The sequence below is a fragment of the Bemisia tabaci genome, chromosome 8 (assembly GCF_918797505.1).
Source record: "Bemisia tabaci chromosome 8, PGI_BMITA_v3".
NCBI lineage: Eukaryota > Metazoa > Arthropoda > Insecta > Hemiptera > Aleyrodidae > Bemisia > Bemisia tabaci.
Genome location: NC_092800.1, coordinates 728,793 through 750,336, shown reverse-complemented (window position 1 = coordinate 750,336; position 21,544 = coordinate 728,793). Strand labels below are relative to the sequence as shown.

Sequence of the window (21,544 nt, the reverse complement as noted above, 5' to 3'; positions counted from 1 at the left end):
TTTAGTTTATTATGTGAGATTTAAAATGAATTTGAAGCACTGGAAAATTGCAACGGGTAAATTTTTTGTCATCATACGTTGCAAAACTGTAGCAATGAAATCAATAAACAATCAGCTGTTGACCTTGTGTTTAATCAAGTTCTTGTCGTGAAACATCTTTTACCGATCAATCAATTTGAATATCGCTTCATTTTACACAGTTTTTTACCCCCAAAAACCTGTACCTTAAGTGACGTGTTATGTTATCAGTCATTTCGGAAACTCACTGGCTCTCTGTCCTATTTCCGTCATGATGTAACACCCAAGTGTTTTTCCTGCCGAAGTAAGGTTATGTGTGAATTAACTCTCCAATATTTATGTTTCGAGGTGCTACAACAAATGTTCTAGAGAAGCTTTTTACCTCCAGTCATATTTGTCGCCTTCTATTTTCATGATGGAAGAAACCGCAGACTCCAAAGACAAGACCGCCAACTCCTTGAAGGATCTTGCCGATGACAATGGTAAGTTCTCTTCATTGATTGCTTTCTCTCCGTTCTTTGTCATGGAACGACTCTGAAACAATGGGGCTTTTGTCCTGGTGAATTTTGGCAGTAGCATTTTCACACTGCCAAACTGTAGTCACTAGGAACCATTTTCAGCAGTTGATAATTTATGAACTAGTATTCAGTGGTATCTTGAGTATGCAGACGCATTGACGCAATGTTGGATCCAGACTGAATAGTGACAAAGACTTATTGACCATAAAACTAATAGAATCCTAATTTTAATACCTTGGTATATCTTTTGTCTTTACCTGGGCGTAGTAAGTTATATTATTTTGAGAGGTACCAATTAATGGGTCAGTTCACAGTAGGAAGTGGTACATCTTATGGTTTTCACCGTGCGACAATAAAATGTAATCATAAATGTGCACCATACTTATAGATACGGCATATTTAGAAGTTACTGCACATAATCAGGTTAATCATTTGTCTGTTTTTGAGTAAGCATTTAACCTCAATATGGTCACAATGCAAGGAACATGATTTGGTAAAATCTCTTGACGCCAGTCAAAAATGTTAATGTTTAACAAATTTTATTACAAAAAAATGCGAGTCAAAGTTGATTCTGTCAATATTTATTTTATGAGGAATTCTGAAAGTTTTGATTTCAAGACTGGAGAACGCTGAAAATGAAGTAAACACAGATGGTTGTTTGTACCAGTAGTCAGTTAAGGGCTTTTTTTTTATGCGGATCGCAGTGGAACGCGGTGGATCGCGATGAACATCGGTATTTTTTATTCCGTTCCTCAGCGTGATCCAAGCGTTCCCGGTGGATCAAGGTGGAACGCTGGATCGCTCTTCCGAGGTGGGGCAAGCTTGCGATCCACTGTGATCCTAACCTATTGCGAGGAAGTTGCCGTCCCCAAAAAATCAAAACAACAACAAATCGAACCAAATTCCAAGTTTGGATTTTTTTATCACTTGGATCAGTCCGGATCGCTCAGGATTCCGATCCAGTGCATTCCACTGCGATCCACCCTGATCCGCGATAAAAAAAAAGCCCTCTTCTTTTTAGTGGTGAAATTCCCTAACCACCTATCTTGTTTGTGATTATGTTAAATCTCCACTTTTCTTTTATTCTTTTGAAGGTGAACAAATCAAAGTCGTTCCTTGAAGTTTTACAGAATTTTCTTCCCACAGAGAAGAAAAATCAGCAAAGTTTTAAAGAAGTGACATTGAGTAGTTTCCTATTTTAAAAGTTAAGTAGGTACTACAGAAAATTTGCAAGATCACAAATCAAGATTTGTCGTTTGGGAAACTCACTTTCCAAATATAAGTATGAAATCAGAACCAAGCAAAAATGATTAAAATACAACAATATGATGGAGATCAAAGTTAGGAATGCATTAATAACACCTGCTTCTGCACAGCACAAGATAGTTGGAAGCCTCCATTGTTGGTAGATAGTAAAAAATCAACAATTTTTTCCCATTCAAACCCATGTAAAATATTCACATTTTATTGCATAACTTGGCAAACGTGCAACTTCGTCAAATCCTGCTATAAAATGTGGATATTTTACATGCGTTTAAATGGGGAGAAGTGCTGATTTTCAGGACTCCTTAGTAACAGAGGTTGTCCAATTGTGCAATAAAACGTGAATATTTTACATGGGTTTACACATGGAAAAGTGCTGAATTTCAAGGAATATGTGGCAACAGCAAGGCTCTACTCCAACACCTCTCCCCCTCTATCCCAAAGCAAGGTACCCTTAGACAGTGGCCTTAGGCATACCTTCCACTATCATGAAATGTAACTTACTTACTTATTCTGTGTAATTTACAGACAGCAGAATTTTAATCTAAATCATTTGAACCCCTTTTTTCTCCCCACCATTTCATTACCAACCTCACCTGTCTACTTTGCACTGAATAGAGCACACCTGTGTAAACGCAAACACAACTTGGTGCCTGGTGAACCCACTTTGCCCTGTCTAACTATTTTATCTTTATTTTCAAACCCAGGGGATGGTTGTATTTTTATTTTGCATCACTCATCAATTATTCTTGTCGCGAATTTAGTGCACTTTTTCCCGTTATTCTTCTCTGTTCGTCTCTTTTTTGATATCTTGAATGTATTTACTTTTGGTAATTTGTAATATGTACATGTGATCAAATATTTTCTGTAGGGAGGTATTTCACAAGGTAAGGAGCTTATTTGTACATCAGTGTGAAACCTGCTAAAAAATTATTTATGAAAGTTACTGATTATTGAATATTTAAGTACAGTTTGAGAATGTCTAGTGTCTGTGTGTTTTCCAAAGCTGGGGAATCATTCTTTTAAGTGTCAATGGAATGATTGTAGGTGTTCTAAGATGTTGGTCATAGTCGTTGGTAAATGGATAATCAAGATCTGTCCCATATTAAATTTTATCACTTTAGTTTTTGGATACTGACAAAATGAGTTATTAATTTCAGGAAAATTAAGATTCTTAGCAATGGACCACTTGACAAGGTACGAATTTCAGCATTTGTAGTGCGTGTTTTGACTCATGTAGAGCTTTGAGTTTCTTGTGAGCGGCCAGTTCAGATTCCTCGTAACTAATGTGAAATAAAACCGTTAATATCTTCGCTAAGAGTTGGTTTCAGTAACTTTTGTTGCGCGAATTGTGTTCTATGTGAAATTTTGGTTCAGAAACATGTATTAGAATGCTAAAATTCGTACCCTGTCTAGTGGTCCATTATCATTAGGAGATCTTCAATCATCACTATTTCGCAAACGAGAGCCCTCCAATAAATACTGAAAAAGTTGGTCACTTGCATTTGCTTGGAAATAGAAGGTTCTAAGTATTTTAAACAGCTATGACCAAAAGAATTCCTGCATCAACTATCATAGAAGTTTTTTGTCAGCATTTTGAGACTTAAGATTATGAAAAAGTATGGGTTTTGTGTTATGTTTTTTCCTGAGGAAAAGAGGAGAAAATAATTTGAGAAACTGGGCATTGTATGTTTGACTGTGAATGTTCTTCGTGCCATATATGCCATCCTTGCATTTACTTACGCTTTGCCTATAGCTTTCCTTTTTTGCTCTATTCTCTCTGCAGATAGTCAGCTAAAAATTGACTCTCTTTCAAAACTAGTCGCCCAACTCGAAAATGAAAACAAAAAGTCAGCTGAAGAATTTGGAGCCCAGCGTGCTCAAATGAAAGTTATATATCTCCAGAAAGAAGGTAGTGTCTTTTACGTCATTTTACTATCTGTGACCATCAATGGAAAAAGGAACCATAGAGTACATTTTTCATGAGTGCTGCTTTGTCAGCTTGCGTTGAAAAATTGGAATTCGGCAGTCAGAGGATCCAAACCCCTTTGACTTAATATTTTTTATGGAAAAATGACTTTTTTGTGAGTTTCAGGAATGTTTACCCTTAGACACCTCCCCCCTCCCTCTCCCCCCTCACATCCCCCCTCCCTCTCCCCCCTCACATCCCCCTTCCCTCTTCCCCCCACATCCCCCTCCCTCTCTCCTCCCTTCTCTCATAAATATGAACTTTCCAAACTTTGTCTCAGAAGTGTGTGTTCTTCAGACTGAAAATATTAAACATCCTATCTTCAGTTTTTTGAGACATGCTCGGGTGTTTTTATGTTAAAATGATTTTAAAACATTCCTCCAAGCTATAAGTAGTATGAATATCTCAATTTCAAGTTTTTTCCTTCCAAGGTCCCTTTTTCTATGGATTGTCACATTTTTAAACCTAACATGCATCTACTTATTTTAAAAATTAAGTTTTATTTTTTTTTATTATGAAATTTTTTTGAGAATATGTAAACATAAAATATTAGTCCACGTTTTCAAAAAATATGAATGAGATAACAAACTAAAAATGTTCATTCTCTTACCTCAGAACATAGTCCAAAAAGTTGAGTAGAAGAATTGAAAACGTATGTTGAAACCAAAGTGGAAAACCTCAAACCAGATAAGACAGCCAGTGCACTCGTAATTACTGTGCTGTGTCCCAACTGATAGCAAGCTTTCACTTTTACTTTCAGTTGGAGTTGGAACTCCCCTACCCAGCTCAGTAGTGTGGAGATCTCCCAATAATTTATTCAAGCCTTATTTATTTGAGTATTATATCTTGCAATTTTAAATGAATAATTTTTCAGAAATAGAAAAATTATTTCTTCTGTACTTTTAATTCTTTCCCAGTAAAATTTTCATTGTAAATCTAACAAAAGTCTTGGTACCGTTCATGTTTTTGATCAGCTCATATTACATTTAAGTACTCGGTTTTTGTTTCAACTGATTTCGTTTAATATTTCTTACCTTCCCAACTTCCCTGTACAGTATTTATTCCATGTTTTGTTTTTGCACGTATGTTGATAGCATGAAGCACCAATCATTTATTACAAGGGCATCTTTTGTTTCAAAGCTTTCCAAAAAAAAATTTACCTACGTTTCTATTTTGGTGCATACACTCATGAGAAAGAATTTTTGTTCAAGTTCTGTCTCTCTTATTTCATGGATGTGTTTTATACATGTAAAGGGTATTTCTTAAAAAAGCAGGTAACTTTTCCAAGTTGAGAAACTCTGTTGATACTTGTGATCGGATCTGTGAAAAGGGGTCTTACTCTCTTGAAGAATAATTTTCCTAACTTTTTTTAAATGCTCGGAGGAAGAAAATCTGGGAATTTTGGCATCAGTTTGACGCTGAAAGCTCAAAAATTGAAGGAGATGCGAGTCCTGAAGTTCCAAGTCAAAAATTCTGAGGTCATGGAGAAATTTTAAAACAGCTTCCGGTGGTTTAAGTTTTTGAAAAAAAGTTAGGAAATATTTCTTCCGAAGGAAAAGATCCCTTTCCACAGATTCCGGTTACAATTTAAAACGTGAAAGACAGGCTTTTTTCCCCAAAAAATTGTCTTACATTTTTCAATAATTGAATGAAAATTGTGACAACCAACATCATATCTTGTTAGTACTTATGTTAATCGAATTGGAAGAATCAGTGATTGTCTTGTATATATTCAAAAACATAAGGTTTTATTTTATGTGATGTTTGCTTAATGTTGCCACTTTCTATTGCACCATTCATTTTTATTATTACTTTAGTACTTTGCTGTTTTATTTTGATTTTTCTGTTATATAACTTCTACTTTTGATTATTGGCATTTTTCGAAAGTAAAAGCCAATCGGCTTTCAAACCTCTTGCCGTTTTGAACATTACTTACTTGAGTATTATTAATTAGATGAGTAGCTGAGAGGTCGTATTTTTTACCTTTTTTTAATAGCAGCTGTTTGTTTTCTTTAGAAGTGAAGTTAAACCTTTCATTCAACTCATATTTTTGTTTGCAGAGGAGCTGAAGAAACAGGCAGCTGAGCAAGAGCAGCTGAAGGAAGAAATCAAAAGACTTCAGACAGAACTTGACGAGACGAAGAGTCAATTAACAGCTGTCAGTTTAGAGACTGAAAGCCTTGAGTCTCAAAAGCGCACATATCAGGATGAAATTTCATCGCTTCAGCAAATAGTAAATGGTATGTCTTTTCATGTATACTCAAGCGTAAGGGCTAAAATTCTACTCGGAAGTTTGTTGTTTATAGCTCATGGTGGTTGGTAGTCCAATCATACATGTTCAGTTTTTTGCAGAGACATGAGCCTGTACAATAGATCAGAAAACATATAGAAGCGGTCCCCCCCCCCCCCCCCTTGTTCTACACCTATATATTTAAATGCACTAGACTGAGTTTAGTGTTTAAGAAAAAAACCCTAAAAATGTGTTCTGAATACTGTAATAGGATGGTAGGATCTGCCTGAGCTGAACTTTTTTTTCCCTCAAACTTGTACTGAAACTCATTAGAGTTCATCTCATGAGCCTAATGTTAATTTTTGGATTTCTTATTTTTCATTTCCTTGCAAAATGGTGTGGACTCAACACTCTTCTACTATCCTGTTTAGTGCATTTGGAAAGCATGCAAAAATTAAAGAGAACCTGTGAATAAGCTTTTTGTCCGAAACTTTTCTTCCTTTTCTCTGAGGAATGATCCATAGAATGTCCCAACAGGGCGGCAGCCAGAAACTATGGTTATTTTTCTGGTAGATACTAGTGGAGTCCCTATTTACGTAATTTAAGCTGAAGTCTGATCTCTCCCGGTCCTAAATGCTAATGATATATGAAACAAAAATACATTCAAAGAAGAGATCGAGGATGGAACAAAACTGGTATGCAATTTATTTTACCGGATAAAGTAGACATATTCAATTTATGAATATTTTAAAAAAAGTTTTGAACAATCATCCATTTGAAGATTATTGCCCTTTTATTTCCAGAAACAATCGATGAGTCGACTCTTTTAACGCGAAAGAATGAAGCCCTTGAGGCAGAATTAGCTGAGATCAAGGGTCAATCAACCCGTGTCGAAATTGATAAAGACGGAGCTCCGTTAGCTGCAGCTGGCGCCATGATCCAAACGTTTGCCCGTAAAGTGACCAACCAGATCTCTAGCCAACTCAACTCAGACTCATCAGCCGTCTCTGTGGCCACAAATACTTCAAGTTCATTTCTCTCACCTACCGGTGCACTTACTGAAAGCCTAGAAGAGTCTATGCGGAAGGTAAACAAATATGTACGTTCCTCTCATTTATTTTACTATTTTACATTCTAATCTGTAGCGTAGATTGAAGAAAGCTGGACAGAGCAAAAATTAGTTGCAATTTCAGTCTCAAAAATTTCTCTACTTTGTAAAAGTGTCACAAGTACATGTTGAGTAAAAAAATTTAATGAAGCGGTGCTTTTCTCTATTTTTTTTCTTTTTCTTTTTCACATTTTTTTTACAAAAAAGGAAGGCAAAATACTCTTCTATTTAAAAAATGTTTTCTGAAGTTCACAGATTTCCTATAGTTGCCTGCAAACTGTGGCTAGCAAGTTCAAGTATTTTCTGCATGAAAACCAAGTTTAAGTTAAAGAATTGAAGTCTTCGTTGAATGAAAAAGGGAGTTTTTTTTTTTGAAAAACTGAGGTACAAGTAAGGTTGAACAAAATTTGTTCAAAGTAAATTTTGTGTAAAAAATTTACTTAGAAAACTTTAAGTCCACATCTATTTATTCAGCTATGTTCCAAAATGTACTTTTTGAATTCACAGTCGACTAACCTCCTCGGTTTTTCTTTTCTTACTCTTGGACTTTACTTTCAGGCAAAAGAAGATTCTGAAGTTCTAAGATCTCTGCTGGTGCCTCTGGAAGAAGAAATTGAACTTCTGAAGGATAAATTAAGAGAAATGGACCAAGAAGTGAACAAGTACAAAAGTGAGCTGAGTTGCGCTAACCAAGAGCTCACCAAATACAAGGGAGAGAATGTAAGTACTCTATTTCATTGTTTACAGCAGAATTTTTTTCACTCAATATCAGTGGCTTAAGAACCGAGTGTACATCATTTGAGTGGATCTCAAGTTGGAGCAATTTTATTAGGAAATCCCGTTATATTATTGAAAAGAAATTAAGTCGATAGTTTAATGTCTGAGTTTCTTAAATACGATTATTTTAAGCACTCGAACACCTATACAACCAATTTTAGCTGTGTGATGATTTCCTGAGAGCCGATAATTAAAGAATTTTCCAATGGAACCCTCCAAAAATGGCCTGCTTTTTAGGCAGCCAATTCGGCCATTGAATCGATAAAAATTTAGTTCCAGCACAAAATTATGATGAAAACGCACTAAAATTCCGTCCAATTAGGTATCTTGATTTTAAGCTGATGCACGGCAGTTCGCCACAAATTGCGGTTGTGCTCAAATGCTGCATATCAGCCAATAATCAAGATAATTGGACAGAATCTTTAAAATTAATTTACATTCAACGTTCATGAATCAATATTTTCTCTTAAATTTAGCAAAAAGTACCAATTGATACAAATAGCAATGACATGAAAATAGTAGGTATGTGTCCAACATTTCAGTTATTCGGCACGCTTTTCCAACATATTCATGTTGAATTTTTCCTCTTGTTTAACATAAAACAGGATCAGAAATCTTGAAATACCGCAATTGAGATCTGCACTTTTGCAGTTTCATCTTTGATGTATCATGTCTAAGATGTGGTTCATTTTTAATTCATTGCTCTCTCTTATCTTAACCCTCAGATTCAGTTAATGAGATTTTTTCAAGTATTTATTTGACATTCATTACAAATCCTTGAACTCGCAATCGTCAATTACAAAAATAGGTGGTGCAAAAACAAGACTATACAAATAACATATATGTCAGTAATATTTGACTCTTACTATAAATAATCTTTTTTCTCTAGGGCATTTCAAGTGACGCAATTGAAACGACTACTCCAATTGTCCACGATCTAACAGTGAGTTTGTCTGAATTTTACTTTTTTTAATTATCCTTTATTTTTCACCTATCTCATCATATAATTGGAAGGGAGGCAAGGAAAAATTTCAGGGAAAAGCTGAAATAGAAAATTTAAAACACTAAAATGAGAATGCAACTAGCTGACATGGGAAGCTGTGTATATCTATTCAGGTAAGTTTGTCTTGTTAGCAGTTTCACATCGAAAATCAGCCTATTTTTTAGTTTCCAAGTGAGCTTGCAAGAGCCTCATTCTCTAACTAACCCTGCCTAGGATTAATACATTTTTGTAGTTATCTATGTATTTAATTAATAAAAAAAAAAAATCTGCCGAGTAGTATGTATTTATATTTTTTCACTCATGATGTTTAAAATTATCATCCTTACCTAACCTCTCCTTATTTTTGTTTTACAGAATTCTACAAATAGCACCGATTCCCTCTTGTCAATGAATCATACCAGTAAGTTTTTATGCCTATTTTGAAAACTATCAGCAATTTTTATTTTGACCGCAAATTTTTCACCCAAAATTTGTATTATGCGTTCCTGGAAACCCTGCTCGGAGCCTAATTTAGGATTTAAAAAACTTTCAGAGTTTATCGTGGAGAAGTGAAAATTGAAATTTTTAATTTTTCTTACACTTTTTTTCTAATTCTGGAGCACAGTAAGAAAAATTGTCACCTTTCAGCCAAAGTTTCATAATTGCCATTTGTGCTTCGGCACTGTGTTGCCAAAACTTGTCCAATTTTTTACGGAAGAACTAATGAACAGCATCACTTGGAAATTTTACCTAATATTCTCTTGGTGTCAAGAACAATCTTTGAAATTTTCATGAACGTATTTGTAAACGTTTTGAAGAAAAAATTAAAACAATATTGAGATGTCCGGCAAATAGTGTTAAAGTGTAAATGTTGTTTATGATATGTTGATGAGGAGGTGATGAAATCTTCCGGCAGAAAGAACTTTTCTTTTCCTAATATTCTTTTTCTTTTGGCTATCACTAACTAATCCTCCATTCTGGCTTCTCTCTTTTTGTTTTTTGGAGCAAACTCATCATCATCTCACCTTCAATCTGTAGTTAACGCCTCTTTTTTGATCTGCGAAATTTTTACAGCTCTTGAAATTAGATTGTGCAAGTTTACTTACTTTTGACCTGAAAATTTAGTAGCAATCTGGGAATATACTATCCACATAAAAGGATACACATCAACAGTGAAAATCCTATTTCACTTATATCGTTTGCTGTTTTTTTAAAACTCCGCTTCCAGTTTATTTTATCAAAGAAGAAGTCATCACTTTTTGAAGTCCTCACAAAATTTCCTCCACACAGAAGAAAAATCACTGAAGTTTTTGAGAGTTGATGGGAAATAGATTTTCATTGAAAAACTACAATATAAATGGAAGTCTACAAGTTGCAAACCAAGATGCGTGGTTTGAAGTTTCACTGTCGAAAAGCTTTATAGTGACCGTAAAAATTCTAGGAACTATTAAAATATTTAAGGGAGCCACCGACTGTAGTAGGGTTGCTGCTTTTAATGCTACTCATTGTTATTTTTCCCTTGACCATGCTAGTGGAACTTTCAAATTGTTAATCACAGAATACGTCAGTTTTCAATTTTTGTACTGATTTTAATTTTTAACATTTTGGTCTCTTCAATAAATATCACCTGCTTATAAAGGACACTACTTAAACTAACCCTTTCAGGCTGCATTTTTTCTTTATTTGCACGCTTTTGGCTTTTTTTGTTCCTTCTATCGCATCCTTGGTTTTTCTTTCAATTTTTTCAGACCCTCATCCTTTGTTTAAAACTGTAGCGGTCCTAACGAATACTGTTAAAACCCTCAATTTCCTATTGGAATCAGAATCAGGTGAGGAGCTTGGTTGATTACAGCCAAATATGGCCACTAAGTAAAAAGGAAATGGAATTTTCTCTTCCGCAAGAATTCTCTAGACTCTACTTGATATCGCCATTGCATTCTTAATGTTGTTGAAAATTCCAAAGTGTTTTCTGAATTAATGAGACTCCAATCCTTTCATTTCCAATCGGACGAAACTAGGTACATAGAACTTTCGGTTGAATTATGCCAAAAAGAATTATTATCATAAGATTTTTATGCTCCATTACTCCCCTTTATTTATTTTGCTCATAAATAGTTTCTTTTAGGCTAAATATGCCCATATCGACTCTTAACCTTTTTAAAAAGAGCCTATCTATTTAACAGAATTTTAGTTCTGTGGAAGCAGGGTTCAGAATATTTCTATGCTGCAGGTTCTTCAGCGAATTAAAAACTGCACTTAAGCGAAATACAGAAATTATGATCTTGAGCAGATAAACGGTTTTCCCTCGGCATTTTGCAGGTATACTGCCGTGCTGAGGAACAATGCCGTATGAACCTTAATCAGTCGCCAAATTTCCTTTCATTAATTATGAATTTTCAGGAAAACTCGTGAATAATTTCCTTTCAATTTTTCAGAGAATTTTCTTTGTAATCAGATCTCAATTATCTGAAAATTTCAAGAGAAAATATTTACAATTCTCTTCAAAAATAAATATTCCATCGGAGGAAATTTGGCAACCCTCGAATGTTCATACGGCGTTTTTCCTTAGCAAAACTCGCCCATGATGAACTTGATGTTAGATAAGAAAAGTTATGTCATATTTGGGTTTTTGCCGTCAGCTAATAAGCATTGAGGCGTATGATAGAATAACCACTTGTATGCGTATATGGAATAAAAATGCTCATGCAGTATTCCTACCGCAAAAACCCAGCAACGCATGTCAGAATCAAACTTTAAATCCGATTTTCTCAAAACTATGTTTTCAGCTATAGGTGGTTATTCCTGCTTACGCCTCAATTGATTATAATATTATGTTGAAAAACTTGTTTCCTTTCACTTCTTTTCTTCCGGATATTCTTTTAGATAAGGTGATAAAATATGTGCAGTATGTATTAGTAAAAGGAATCTATTTTCCAATTTTCTAAGTGGTCTAAATTTGTTTTCTTTTTTTTACACTCTAGATAGTCAAAATGAGAATATGAAGAAACTAGAATCATCTCCAAAGATAATCGCTAAAATAGGTGAGTTGCTGATTATTTTTCCCCCTTTTTTTAACAAGGTGGTCTGTCTGATTAATATTCCTTTGCTCAGTTGTGCATGTAAGCATCTCATTTTCTAAGTCAAATGCAAAGCTAATTTCTGGTTAATTATCAAATATTTTGTTGTGATTTAGGTTCTGCAACATCAGTTGCATCTTCGGGCGTTTGCAACATGTGCGAAAACTACGAAGCTCAACTAGTCGCAGCCCAGGAGCGGAGTAGAGATCTCGAAAAACAGTTGTGTACTCTGGAGCGGTATAAGGAAGAGCTGAGCAAGGAGACAGCATTCAGGAAGGACATGGAAGAGAAGTGGAACGAAAAGAAAGAGGAACACAAACTACAGGTATTTTTTATCTGTGCTTAGAATCGTATTTAATGGATAATTTGCACAGGGGTGCAAAAACTTCTGGACCACGCGACCGGGTGGGTTGCGATCAGTCTCGTGTAAAACTGGGAAGGCCCGGAAGATCATGTTGTCAGATGGGAAAGCCGGCAAAATCGCGTTTTTTTGGAAAGGTGTGGTGAAAATCAGGAGTTTTTCTCAAACTTTTGGCAATGAATACATAAGGAAGTCATTTTTTTGAATTTCTGAGGAAAAAGGGGTTTTTAAAATGGAAAAGCCAATTTTAAAAATAGGAAAGACTAAGAACTTTCTGCATCCCTGAATTTGCAATTTTCACGAATTTGCTTTGTCTAAAAATGCCCATTCAGTACTGTATATAGTATTTCTTTAAATTTGTTTATGTTATGGGAAACTAGAGATAAATAGTTTTAAAAGTGAAAAAATTTACCACTTTGTGATGCTATATGCTGGTATGTCTCATTTAAACACATGTATCTTAGCAGATCATTTCATTCTGTTGTTTGGCCTACAATGATGGAATTCTAGACAAGGTGCAAATCAAAGCGCTCTGGTACATGTTTCATGTAAAATACAATTTGAACCACAAAAAAAACTTAAAGTAACTAACTCCTAACATAGATATTAACGCTTTTTGATGCCTAAATTCAAACTTCTGGCTCAAAAAAAACAAAAAAAACAGCAATCTACTTGAGTTAAATCGCATGTTAATATGTTACTGTGACGTTCTTTGCATTATGAAAGTAAGACAAACTCAATTTCAGTGCTTCAGCTCAGCTACAGTATGTTGATTACATTTTTAACAACATAGGGTGGGAGAGGAACATTACTTATCGAGAAGCCTGCCAAAACCGCTCTAGTGCACAATGTAATTCAAGTAGACTTTTTTTTTTGTGAGCAGTATATTCAAATTTTTTGTAGCCAGTGCAAAATGAAAGCGTTATTATCTTGGTTGTAAGGTGATTGCAGTAATTTCTATTGCGCAAATTGTGTTCTTTATAAAATTTTAAAGAGGATATACACATGAGAATGCTTAAATTCGTGCCTCGTCTGGTCGATTGCTGAAAAATCAAGAATAGAGATTCTCATGCCCTGGTCACTCAATAGTTTCCACTAAATAATGAAAATCATCAAATTTCAGACGATTTCAAATTCTTCATCCTCTGAGGGCTGCATATTACTTCCAGTCAAACAGATTCAGTACAAACTATGATACCAGCAGATGCATCAGGAAATGCATTACATTTTCCAATAAGGAACCACTATTTCTAGCTCATTTTAGAAACAACATATGTGCCATTGATTTCCGTATGCGGATATGCGTTTTTATGAAAGAGCCCAAGATAGTGGTTCCTTATTGCAAAATGTAATCCAAATGATGTATGCATTGATGAGCTCTATTCATTTGAATCCATAGGATTGTCTGCTGCAGCTTTTACAAATCATTTATCGGGCGTATTTATGCCACAAGGCAGTACATGCCTAGGGTTTGCATGCAACATAGTTTCTTTCAGCATTAACACGTCCAATCATTACTACAATCATAATAGTGAAGGATTTATACGTTTTTAATGGACTTTGATATCTATTTTTTTTTTTGCCCTTAAAAAAATTAACCTTTGGTATTTTTTTATTATTTTTTTTCTGTTTAATCCAGATTCAAGAACTACAGAAGAAAGTTGAGGAAGCAGATAAATCTTTGAAAGAATTAAAGCATATTTACAGTACGACCAAGTCTGAAGTCACTCAGCGGCTGAGTAAGCTCGATGAAGAGAGGAGGCAAACAGAAGCAAGACTGAATCAGTAAGAGCATTCCTCTTTCATGTGCCTTTTTTCTCTAATGCTTTCCAAAGATCCGAGATGAGACGGAGCTTTGTCACCGAAATTTATGTCGAAAATCAATTGATAAAAACTTTCTATCAAAGTTGAATACAGTTGCTTAGCACTCTCTCTTCGTAGTGGCCCCCTCCAAAACGGAAAACTTTCCATGACTGATAATTCCACCGGTTCCTTCCTATACTGAATAGATGTATTTTCCCCCCTGTCTTCTGGATCTCTCTCTGCACTGGATGAATAATCCGGTCCCTTGAGATCTGCTTCAGAGAGAGAGAGAGTACGGTATCATCATGCATTTTTTAGCTGGTCATAGAAAATATTGGCAAACCCAAATGTAGCAGCTTTGAGCTTAATTTCAAAGTTACATTACAATGTCAAGTTCTGAAATTTGCTGGAACCTCTAATCTTAGAACCTTGACTCAAATCATTGATGTAAAATACTTGTAACTATCGGAAGGCATCAAAATACTTTTGAGTTTTCAAAATGTGCCGGAACTTTTTACAAGCAATATTTTGTCGTAAGTTGTTACAAATTTCCAATTCTGTTTTTTAACTTCATCATACATGTGTTATCTGTGCAGTTTACAAAGAGAAAACGAAAATCTAGTTGGGAAACATAGCAAACGCTCAAGTGAACTGCAAAGTGAGATGATCAATTTACCAGATGTTGTTCCTGTAAGTAAAAATTTAATTTCTGATCAATTTAAATCAGCATTCTTTAATGACATTAATCAATCAGTTATTCAGGGTGTTGCAGTTCTAGAAAAACCGGAAAGTCCGGGAAAAGTGTGGTATTTCAAAGAAAGGTATAGAAGAACGCCTGGAAATTTGACTCCAGATCCGAAGAAACTAAAAAACCCCGCATTTTTGCATCATTTCTAAACTCAGAATACAAGAATACTTTTGGAGACGCAGATACTTTCCACCAAAATATCTCTATGTTTAAAAAGTATTCAAATTCATGAACTCTAGAATTTTAATTTGTACAACCTTGTTTTGTTATAATCTACCTTCTTTTCCTCTGGATTTAGATGCAATTATGTTAACTTCTACTTTATTTATTGATTATTTAATACCTGCTTTTGTTTGCCAATTGCCAAAGTTTGCACTCATTTCTTTTTTTTTTTTGAAAACAATTGGCTCGCCTGTACACAGTTGAAAATAAAGTAAAATAAAATTTACACCCTTCTGTTAAATCAGGCAATTCTGAAAAGAACACTTTAATAGCTAATCTGTTAGTGCACAGACTATTGCCGCAGAAAAGGTTTAACAGCCAGGAAAAAGACAGTAATTTTATTTTCTAAAATCTGTAGATACTCTGTTACTTCTCTTCTTCAGTGCTTTATTGCTAAGCCTTGAGAAAGTCAAACTCCGTAGCTAAACACTCTGTTCTGTTGCCAACTGAATCACTGTTTCTAAATCCTCTGTTTCTGTCCGTTTGCTCTGCCGTTCATGGAAATCCTTCTCTCCTGTATTTCTTAAGGAATTACAAGAAATGCTTCTTCGGCGTCTTGACGATTTAATAGCTGCTAAGGTTGGGCAAGAAAAAGCAGAAGAAATGGTTGAGAACCTCAGATACGAGGCAAATATGCTGCGAGAGCAGTTGGAATCTGCTCAAAAGAACCAAATATGCTCGGAACAACGATTGCAGAGTACAATTCACAATCTTGAGTAAGCTATCTTTTTTTTTCTCTCTTTTTAGACTCGCAATTTATTTATTGTTACTCGTTCGAAGAATCTCAATGAGACTCCTCTTTACATTTGAGTTTGTTATTTGTGAAAGGGCAGAAGTCCCAAGAAGCGAGTTTTCAGAAGCAAAGCAAACCTACCTGAGTTTCCTCCTTTTCCTTCCGTCGTTGTTAAAAAATAGGAACAGGTTACAAAACTAAGAACCTCGACATTTGAGCCACCCTTAAAATTTATTTAAGGATACAAAATTTTCTGTTTTTCAATTATAAATAACTGTTGTTTGCACGTCTCTGACACCAGAGGATTGATAACTAACACGCAAGTGCACAGACTGTCGCAGAAAAAAAGGTAGGAAAAATTCAGTAATCAGTACTGCTCGACCTGAAATAAAATAATTTGCACTCTTAATTGAATGATCTCCGTGTACTTTTCCAGGAGCAATTTGCACAGAGCAGAAAGTGAGAAGCAACAGTTGTCCGCCCAATTGAAGGAACTGGAGGCTCGCGTCATAAGTTTACAACAAGAAACGGATGACTTGAAATTAGAGTATGACAAGGCTGTTGAAGCTAGGGTATGTAGATGATTTTCCGCTGGTTTCTCAGTTATTCAAGCTCTTCAAGGTCATGTTTTATTTGTTTTCAAATTATAGTGGTGAAACTTCTCATTCTTTTTCTCCATTTTCCTTGCGTTTTTCCAAGTAAGGCAGTAAATGCTCTTCAATGACCAAAGTGCATTATTACATAAACTCCTTTGCTGTGTTTCAAAATTTCTTAGAGCTAAAAGCACGGCAGATTATTTTCATCTGCAAGTCAAATGGCTAAAGTGTAAGTTTCTCTTTCAATGACTTGTCAGTCTGATGTTTTCCTTTAACTCATTTCAAAGACGGAGTCCAATAGGTTTTTTGCTCGCAAGAGATACAGCCATCTGAGTACAGTTTTTAAGAGTAAATTCTCTCAAAAATCACGCTGGACACCTAAAAAAAGTCTGAAATCTGTTCCTCAGGGCGCAGTCTGCGTAGTTTGTAACACGCTTTTACAAGCTTCCCGCCTCTGCGCGTAGTTTTTCTAGTTTTTCTCAGGCACTGCCAACCAGGTTTGCACAGGCAGAGGAGTAAGAAAGAACTACCTAAAGCAAACAAAAATTTACTAACTTTTTCTATTTTATAACTTCATTTGTTTTCAAGTGTTTGCTTCCTTTTCCTTTCTTTATTTTGCAAAAACAACAGCTTTGAATCAATTGAAATCTTCTACAAGGAGAGTTTATAACAAATTGCAAGATTGGTTGTTTCCTTAGGTTAGGTCTCTGTTTGGGAAAATCTGACTGCCAGCCATCAAGAAAAACTGCCGGCATACACCATAAATTTGAACAAGCGAGGTTATAAATTACATAAATTGTGCGCTAAGGAGTGGATTTTAGAATTTTTTGATGTGCTCAACGTGATGTTTGAGTGAATATTCTCTTTTGAAGCGTATTCAGTTGGCTGTATCTCTTGCTAGCAACAGACTCATTGAAATGTACCCACAAATAGTTTATTAATAAACATTTATTCATTTTTTTTAAAAAAAAAATGCATAATCCACAACCTACCATCTATCATTTGCAAATCAATATCAGCTCCAGCAGGAAGCAGATGCCAGGACACAGAGTTTTGCCCATCAAGGATGGATACACGTTTTTTTTACCTATTATTTGCAAGTACATGCATCATTTTGCATTGTTGCTACCGCCAGATAGAATACTAATGTAACTCGAAGTATTTGTTCAGATTTTTTGGCCACCTCATAACTGTCATTAATTTGTCATGATTCTATTTTCAACACTACTTTTCATAATTACAGGGGACTTTGGAATATGAACTGAAGGAATCGCGGAAGAAAATCACAGCACTTCAAATAGATTTACAAATGTGTGAAAGAACTCAGAAGGATTTTGTCCAGCTTTCTCAATCCTTACAACAAGAGCTGGAAAAAATCAGAGAATCTGACAATCAAGTAAGTTCCACATCTATCTATTCTTTGATGGAGTATGAGGACGCCAATTTTTTCTTTTTAAAAAACTGATATCGTTGGATCAATTCGGTTTCTCCAAAAAATTTTGAAACTTTTCAACAATGGATGGTCGAACACATTTGATAAGTAACTATGTTTGACAGAAGTGGACGTAGGTACCATTTTATGATCAAAATCAGGGGTCAAAGGGGTTGGTATTCTTCTGCTTGAGATGGAGTTTGATTCTCAATACATTTGCTCTTAAATAAAATTTTCCCCAATTAAAACGGGTAAAGTGCTTGTTATCTTTCTTCATAGCCATCTCTATGAATGATTTTGTCAAAAATTTAGCACAGGAATACGACTTTAAATTGTTTCAGAACTTTCTATACTTCTATATGAAATATTGCTGGAAGTAAAATTTATTTAGTCAAAGTATCATACCTTTTCAGTGGAGTATTTCAACCTCTTTATCGATTACTTTTCTATTTGATCAGGTGCGGTGGGAACATGATGAAGACGTCGATGAGTGTCACAATTGCAAAGCACCGTTTTCAGTTACCAAAAGAAGAGTAAGTATCATGATGAAATTATGAATGTAAACCAGATTTAATAATGTCCTATCCTGGTGTAGTTGCTGGTGTAGTTTCGAAAACTCATTTCTTGGATCATGATGTTGCAAATTTCTCAACATGTTTTATTGGTCATTCTATCTGAATACTCCTCCCCTCCCTCTCCAATTTTTCTTCAATTTACAACAATACTATGCAAAAATTCCAAATAATAATATCACTTTATTTTTTCTCTAAAAGAAAGAAAGTGAACATGTACATTTTGAAATGGTACAATTGACGTATCCTAAAAAAGAATACAGTCGGGCTTTGAAAGAATCGTGGTGTCTCGGAATGTATTGGTTTTCAATTTATTCTTGTGAGTTTAAGTATAATACCGGTCTTGCAATTTTTACACTATAGTCGTAAAATTGAACTTCAAAATTCCCAACCAGACAGTGCTACACTTGAGTTTTTAAAAAAATCTTTATAACAATTACATTCTCTTTCCATTAATACTGGGTGAAATTGTGGTGATTTAAAAGCGAATGACAGTCCTTACAGCCACTTTAGTGGTGCTCAAAAATCCATTTCAGCTGTGATTTTCTTTAATTGTATTATTAGATCACTGCAGAGCTTTCTGACCTTTCTCCCTCTCCTCTGTAACCCATTAACCGTGTCTATTTGCTCTTTCTATTTTAGCAACACTGCCGGCATTGCGGTAGAATATTCTGCACTGCGTGTCTCTCTCACCAAGTCAAAAGCGGGCCTCATCAGCGACCTTCAAAAGTGTGCGGAATCTGTCACACACTCCTAGACCGTGAAACTGCCCCGTTTTTCAGCACAGACCCTCCTATACCTCACTAATTTTTTAGTTATTTAGTTTTTAAGCCACCCAGAAACAAAATCTCTTAAGCCAAAGACATTATGACCTAAACAAGAGGGCGCAATCAAAGTCACCAGCTGTAGTGTGGCAAAAAATCATTCAAACTCCAATCTGCAATAGTTCCTGCTTGTTCTTCAAACTGTGTGCTGTAACATTTAAGTTATCTGTGCAAAAGCTACATTTTTCTTGAAAAGTCATTCATCAGAAGGGGTTTTTACAAAATGATTTACTCTAATAGTGCTCACTAAAATCAGAATTTGAAATCTCTTAACACATTTTTCGAACGTGCGAAGGTCATTCAGAAAGTTAAGTCTCCTCTTGTTTTTCTTGCACTCTGATGATGGTAAAAATAAAACTGCTGTAGCAATGGGTTTCATCTATTTCGAACGAAATTTAACCAAGAAAACTGAGGTTTAATGTAAGCCCTTGTTTTTTTTTTTTTTTTTTTTTTTTTTTTTTTTTTTTTTTAAATCAAACTGAAAAGAACGCTATTTATTTGATTTTGGCTCTCTCAGAAGATCGAATTGGCATCAAGCCGCGCGATATTCTCATCACAGAGAGCCGTACAACCAAGAACAAATAACGAAAATAAAACGGGTATGCCTTGTCAGGCCAGGCATCTAGTTTCCCTAACCAGTCATCCTGTCCCTAGGAAAAGCATAAATGAGTAAATAAGTGAGTGGCAGTCAAACAGCAGGCGTGCCAGGGAGGTGCCGTAGCTCGCAGCTAAACACAGGCGTGCGCGCCAAAGGTAGCCAAACTTCAGGCGTACCCTTACGACGTTAAGTGCAAGAAGGGGCAGCCAAACAGCAGTTGTGCCCGGGAGCTGTGGACAGGATGGGACTGTGATGACTACTCGCTGAAAAGCTGAAGAGCTGGAGCTTTTATAGGTGTTATTACATAATGATTGCGTAATGGTTGCATAACGGTCATGTTGCATGACACGTGCCGATCTAAATTACATAACTGAATGCCTGGCTTTACACTAACCGAACTTAACTCAACTTCAAAAATCAAAGGGGTCCCTGTCCCCAACACAAACTATGGGAACCTTCAGGAAAGAAATTTTTCCACGCCGTTATCATCCATCTCTTTGAAGTCTTGAATAAATTTGGGAATCCCTCGGTCAAATAATTCAGCAGGTCGTCTATTAAACCGGTTTAAGATTAAAGGTAGGTTAAGAGTTTGCACCTTCCAGGCAGTCTCTGTTAGGAACTCACCAAGACTTTATTTTAATTTTGTACAAAAATAAAAGTTAAGAGGTTTAAGATTTAAACTGAACGTGGGAAGAGGAAAAACTTTTCAAGGAGGGTTTGTTCTAACCAAAAGGTCGGTCAAGTTGTGACGTGAGGGCTGACTATATCGTGATGTAAATGCTTACCCCAAGTGAGTAAACTCTGTCAATTATTCTGAATTCCTTGTTGCAATTCTCAAAGCAACTCTCTATCATATTGGCATAAATGATGTCATCATGAGGTAAAGTATAAAAAAAATTACATTTTTTCTGTCTCGGCACGTTTCGTAACACATTTCTCATCTTCCTTTGTAGTCGAATTTGACGGTGCAAACGGCAACCGCAACACTGGAAATGTGCTCGCTTGAATGTTACCATGGTCCAATTTCAAAAAAATTAAAGCCAATCGAATTAAGAACCCAACGATTTATTCGGGTTTTTCCTAAACAACTATGGCTCTTTAGAGAAACAAAAAGACTACATTACTTTCTAATGAATGACCCTCGCGCTTTATCATTTGCAGCTGTGATGTAAATTTTTAAGAATTATGGAATCTTCCAAAAACTTTAAACATTTTTATCTTTCGAATGAGACTTCTAGATACTGTCTATTCTACCTATAGGTGGAATCAGGAATTTGTTTTGCACAAAGCATAGGAGGCTAGAGTGCCCTTCTTTGCTCCACCGCAACAAGGAAAACAGTCTCACGTGTTTGTTGTCAACATTATCTTGGGAAGTGTTGATAGTTTCGCACATGATTATATCGGAAAACTTAAGGTAATTCAACCCTCAGACTGCCTCAAATTTACTATGGAAACTCAATGGACCACTGGATTAGGTACGAATTTTAAACTTTCTGATTTATGTTTCTGTTTCAAAATTTCACACAAAACACGATTTTTGAAACGAAAATTACTAAAATTAACTTGCAACTAAGACATTATCATTTTTATGTAGCATTGGTTACGAACAGTTTGAATTTTCCACTCACATGATAAATCAAAGTTTATTGTGAATCAAATTGCTACATGAAATTTTGATGAGAGACTATGTATTTCAATGCTTAAATTCAGCAG

The 21,544-nt window shown here is 35.4% G+C and overlaps 1 protein-coding gene across 5 annotated transcripts; it reads left to right on the top strand.

Moving 5' to 3' along the window:
- The first annotated feature begins 95 nt into the window (after window positions 1–95).
- LOC109039298 (Rab GTPase-binding effector protein rabaptin-5) lies at window positions 96–19,689 on the top strand. 5 transcript variants are annotated; one of them, XM_072303508.1, is made up of 17 exons: window positions 96–500; window positions 3,586–3,711; window positions 5,829–6,008; window positions 6,802–7,085; window positions 7,665–7,826; window positions 8,773–8,826; window positions 9,241–9,286; window positions 10,614–10,694; window positions 11,847–11,906; window positions 12,059–12,267; window positions 13,943–14,088; window positions 14,703–14,796; window positions 15,605–15,792; window positions 16,246–16,381; window positions 17,649–17,801; window positions 18,296–18,370; window positions 19,052–19,689. In XM_072303508.1, the coding sequence occupies exons 1-17, from the start codon at window positions 431–433 to the stop codon at window positions 19,214–19,216; spliced, it is 2,229 nt and encodes a 742-aa protein (XP_072159609.1). In that variant the 5' UTR covers window positions 96–430; the 3' UTR covers window positions 19,217–19,689. The 5 variants fall into 5 exon arrangements, with proteins under 5 accessions (XP_072159609.1, XP_072159608.1, XP_072159610.1 ...); XM_072303507.1 differs by having other exon boundaries at window positions 6,802–7,097; XM_072303510.1 differs by lacking the exon at window positions 96–500 and adding an exon at window positions 2,515–2,686 and having other exon boundaries at window positions 6,802–7,097.
- The last annotated feature ends 1,855 nt before the right edge of the window (window positions 19,690–21,544 follow it).

Coding starts and splice junctions, on each gene's coding strand:
- LOC109039298 (XM_072303507.1), top strand. CDS start 431: ATGATGGAAGAAACCGCAGACTCCAAAGACAAGACCGCCAACTCCTTG. Junction 7,827..8,772: donor CCAAATACAAGGGAGAGAAT/GTAAGTACTCTA, acceptor TTTTTTCTCTAG/GGCATTTCAAGTGACGCAAT. Junction 9,287..10,613: donor CTTGTCAATGAATCATACCA/GTAAGTTTTTAT, acceptor CAATTTTTTCAG/ACCCTCATCCTTTGTTTAAA.